Source organism: Paramisgurnus dabryanus, chromosome 1 (genome assembly GCF_030506205.2).
Source record: "Paramisgurnus dabryanus chromosome 1, PD_genome_1.1, whole genome shotgun sequence".
NCBI lineage: Eukaryota > Metazoa > Chordata > Actinopteri > Cypriniformes > Cobitidae > Paramisgurnus > Paramisgurnus dabryanus.
Window position 1 is genome coordinate 38,157,893 of NC_133337.1, and position 4,966 is coordinate 38,162,858.

The 4,966-nt window shown below is 36.1% G+C and overlaps 1 protein-coding gene across 1 annotated transcript; it reads right to left on the bottom strand.

The window, feature by feature from the left end:
- Positions 1–963: 963 nt before the first annotated feature.
- hhex (hematopoietically expressed homeobox) lies at positions 964–4,966 on the bottom strand. The gene is made up of 4 exons (XM_065272312.2): positions 4,516–4,966; positions 2,430–2,608; positions 2,194–2,244; positions 964–1,332 (listed from the first exon to the last, which is right to left on the bottom strand). The coding sequence occupies exons 1-4, from the start codon at positions 4,832–4,834 to the stop codon at positions 1,159–1,161; spliced, it is 723 nt and encodes a 240-aa protein (XP_065128384.1). The 5' UTR covers positions 4,835–4,966; the 3' UTR covers positions 964–1,158.

Consider the following 4,966-nt stretch of genomic DNA (forward strand, 5'->3'; position numbering starts at 1 on the left):
CACTTTAGACCGCAGAACTGGTTTATATGACCTATATTCAGCTGACTAACTGATGGGGATGTATTACAATGTTTGTGTGATAAGGTCAGGAGATGAGAGAGACATTTCTTCTGATATGATTTCAGTATAGCCATACGGTATGAATTTAGTGATTCAGATCATTTGGTATCTTTAAGAGATTGTTGAGATACGGTGAAGACATTGAGATCTCAATCACCACTTTTCTTTCTTTCGAGCAGGACTATCTTTGATCTTTCTCTGAATAAGCTAGTGTACAATTAAAAGTTATATTTAGAAAATAATTGACGGTGTGTGTATATGTACACAGTATGTGAAACCTGTGTGAATCAGATTAAAGCTGAAGATTTGGCACTTTGGAAGTGCGTACAGTCGTTGTGCTGTGAGTTCACATGATGTTTTTTTCCACTCAGGATTTGTGAAGCATTTCTCAATTCAGCTGAAATCGATACTCATGGTGTTGGTTTTGGAAACTCTCACGAGCTGTAAGGCTGTTGAACTCGCATATGAACAGAAGCCAGTCATTCATCTCCACCTTCCTTTCTGTTTTTACAATCATTAACTTCATGATGAGCTCAAACGTTCAGGCTGTTTGTCTTGTTTTAAGAGATAACCCATTTGAAGTTTAAACTACAGTCAGTGTAAGGGGAGAGTTAAAGTTTGGGCTCTTTGTAAAGATGATTGTTTCATTCGGGAAGTGATATAGAGTTTCATTGATTTTAATGACTAACCGATAATCGGCTTTAAGATGATTGTCAAAAGAATTCTTTCACGTAAATGAAAGATAAAGGAGTATGAATCACTAACAAATGATCATCACAGATAAACACAATCTGTTGACACACGCTTGTCATCATGTTGATTATTTACTTGACACTTTCTGTATGAAATATGAAGTTTTGTTATGCAAAACTGAAGCCAGAAATGTGTATGCTCATTTGATATCCTCAAAATATTGTTTATTGAATAAAAATATTTACACAGCACAAAAGACACTAAACACACTAGATATACATTTATCATCACAGTTTGACAATGATAGTTTAAGGATAATCTTCTACATTAATTTATTTCTTGCTACAGTCTCGGCAAATGTACAATATACTACAGTATTTACAGCGCTGGTGATGAATGTCATCATTATGGGTTTATTGAGAAATCTGTGTCTTCTTCAATATCCAGCTCCTGATCCGAATCATCAGACACGTCTGAATCGAGCTCACTGCGCTTGCGCGTGGCGTCTGGACTCGATCTGTCAGTGTTTCTCTCAGCTCCTCGGTCCTGTAGATCTCTCTTGACGCTCGATGGATTCTCCTGTTTCAATACAAACCATCAAACTTCAGTTTACTTTTTTACTGATCTCAACAACAACGCTAAACAACATCAGACATTTGTCTTGTGTTCATTACCCGAGCGCTTTTTTAAATATATATATTATCTTTATTTAACCAGAAAGAAAACTCATATTTATATATATATATTATTTTTGTTTCTGATTTTCCCACAGAAAATTAAAAAAATCGTTAAATTCGCAAAAGCCACAGCTATTTACAATAATGAAACTTTATTTATTTTACATTGCAGATAGCTTATTCTAAACATTCAACCCTGCAACATTCTGGGTTGTTTCATGTCACGGTTGAGTAAAGTAGGCTACTGACGAATTAAATTAAATTAATCTTGAAAATGTCCTTATCTGAGCCAACCATGAGTTAAAACAACACAGCATTTTTAGCTCCCATATTTTAAAAGATGCCTAAAACGAAAATGCTTTACATTACTAGAATATTTCAGTTAGAATAATTTGCGTATTTTTTATTACATTTAAGTTTATTTTTATAGCCCTTTTTACAATACTGCATTGTTGCAACGCAACTTTACAGAAATTACATTTTTATTGTTTTTTCCACTATGATTAGCTGTTATTAAGGTAGAACCCACAGAAAATGTCAGCAATTACAGTTATAATAATAATAATAATAATATATTAATATGCAATAACAACAACTTATAAAAAAAATCATTATTATTGTTGTTGTTATTTTTATATTATTATGGTTATTATTATTATTATTATTTCATAAAAAATTCGTTTTTAACCATTAAACATTTTTAAATTTCTTTTTAAATATATTTTATTGTTAGTTCGTTTTAGTTTAGTGAAGATTTTCTCACCTGTTTTAGTCGCCTCCACTTCGCCCGGCGGTTCTGAAACCAGGTTTTCACCTGCAGACCATTTGAATAAAAATGAATTTAGATTTAATGACAACAAAATAAAACATCTGACGTACAATTTATATAGTTTTATGAATAAATATATCTAATATAGCCTATTTTTTGTTGTTGTTGTTGTTGTTTATTATTATTATAATTATGAATAAATGCATGTAAAATGTTCTAGAAATGCGCACCTGTCTCTCGCTGAGTTGTAGGATTTTAGCGAGTCTTTTTCTCTCGGGTGGTGACAGATACTTCTGCGTCTCAAACTTCTTTTCCAGCTCAATGGTTTGATCATTAGAGAAGCGAACCTGACCACCTTTACGCTTATGAAGGGGTCGCTGAATAAACGGCGTCCACATCAGAGGTTTACCTAAAAAACAACAACAACAAAAAAACAATCATTACTTTACAAGACAATATGCAGTATACAAAACATATTAATCCTCTATATTATTAAATAAATGAATCCTAAAAATAGACAATACAGTAGCCTATATATATAGAGAGAGGAATGTCAATTTGTGTATAAATGAGAAATGGTTGACATTGAGCAGTGATCATTTAGTGTTGCGTGTTGATAGTAAAATGTGTTGTATATGAACTGAATCTCTTTACAAGCGCGTCTGTCAGCATTCACATCCGCTGAAAGTTTGACTTTATGAGCAGAAGGACTATGGCAAAATTTCCGTCAATGTGTTTCCTGTTGGTTAATCTGGTGAATGGGTCGAACATCCGTCCAATCCACTCACTAAACACATAGGAAACTGCGATTTATCCTCTTTTAGAAAACAATCTTATTAAAAGCTTTCAGAGGTCAGTCTGTCAGCGCTCGAGCTGATCAAAGTTTATCTCCTGTAAACTACAAGAAAAATCTTTTTGGATCTAGTTGTTAAATATGTGTTTAATTATAATTGTATAAGATGTTATTTCTCAGCCGCCTAACACTAGTTGCTATCTTGTTCACCTTTTCTAGATTCAACTCTACTTGAGATAATGTTCAATGTTGCTGCTAAATAAATAAATGTAAATATGTAGGCTAGTTAAAAAATGTTTTAAGTGTGTGTGCACTGTAAAAAAACTTTTTACTGTGTGTGTGTGTGTGTGTGTGTGTGTGTGTGTGTGTGTGTGTGTGTGTGTGTGTGTGTGTGTGTGTGTGTGTGTGTGTGTGTGTGTGTGTGTGTGTGTGTGTGTAATGAGCTAATAGGAATGCATTTGTTTTGGTTATATAAAACTATAGCGGATTTAACAATTCATTTGATTCAGTTCAGAAACATTTTCTTTTTTAGATGAAGGTGCACGAGGTGTTTCATATGTTATAGGGTTCAGCCCATTGAAGGGAAACGAACAATCTGTAAAAAACGGATCCCGGCTATCAGAAGTCGAGTGTTTCCTGAATATGTGTGTATTGAGGATGTGGATAAAATAATCAGCAGTGTGCACGAGTCCTGCTCCAGGAAAACATCTCACAGCTTCTGAAAGCACATTTACTCCTATCGAGAGCTCAAGATTTCCGGAATGAACGGAAAGGGTCAGGGCTTGCTGAACACAGGCAGTTTGAACCTCAGACCAACACTTCTGTTAACACAACACATATGAAACAGAGCTTTTAACCTCCAACTCACCCATCTGTGTGTATGTGTGTGTGTTAAAGACGTTTCCTGGAATGTTGTCTTCTCAATTAATTTTTGCTTTCTTCTCATTTTAATATGTAGTATCAGAGCCACAGTAATGCGCTTTGAACTGCAGTTTCGAAATATAGAAGAGCTTCCTCTTCAGGTCAGTCTGGTTGATATTATTAACCACATGAGCTGTTGGTAAACAGACCTCATATAGCTCTGCTTTTTTTGTCAAATCATTTCGACACCGTTTTACAAATCGTTTCACCACACACACTAAGTGAACAAAATGTGAAAATGTATCTGTTAAAACTAAATAACTATTTAAATATTGACTTAAAGGGCTACACTGCAATAAAAAAAAAAAAAGTTTTATTAATGGAAAGTGATTTAGATTAGCTATAATAAATCTTGATTAGTACTGAATTCCTACCTATAAAAAAGTGGGCCTAAATGCTTACATTTTGACGAGTTAAAATAATGTAAAATCATGACGTATTGATCTGATCATTATTTATGTATTTGGGTCATTTTTTATGTGCCACCCTCCAGTCACACCTGAACTCATTCACCGGTGAAATCCACGGCGATGACAGAATGTGTTGATGTCAAACAGTTGGTGAAAATAAAAGTTTAGATGACAAGTAAATAAAGATCTCACCCAGTGGGTCGTGTCGGATCAGCGCGTGGGTAAAGTCGCCCACGGAGCGCTGGAACGGGTAGATGGACGCGTACGTAGCCGTCAGAGCGTGCGGCGACAAAACCGGGTGGATCGGCGTGGGCTCGTAGATTGGGGTCCGATAAGAGGGTATCAGACTTGTGAAAGATGAGTTTGGAGACGGTAGTGTCGGGGTCGGCACGGCCGGGCTGGACGCGGACCCGTTTCTGCCCAGAATGTCCTCAATGTAGAAAGGCGTCGGGTGAACCGACGGCGCGGGCGTTGGTGCGTAAAGAGGCGCGTTCGCGTGATGGAACTGCATGTCGGGTGAATTTCAGCTCAATAAACTGATGTCAGTAGTGATGAAGTTTCTCTGCAGACCTCGCCGGTACTTCTGCTTCCATGTAGTTTGTCAGGTTGCGCGATGAGGTTGTTGGTGAGGGAGGTTGTGTCC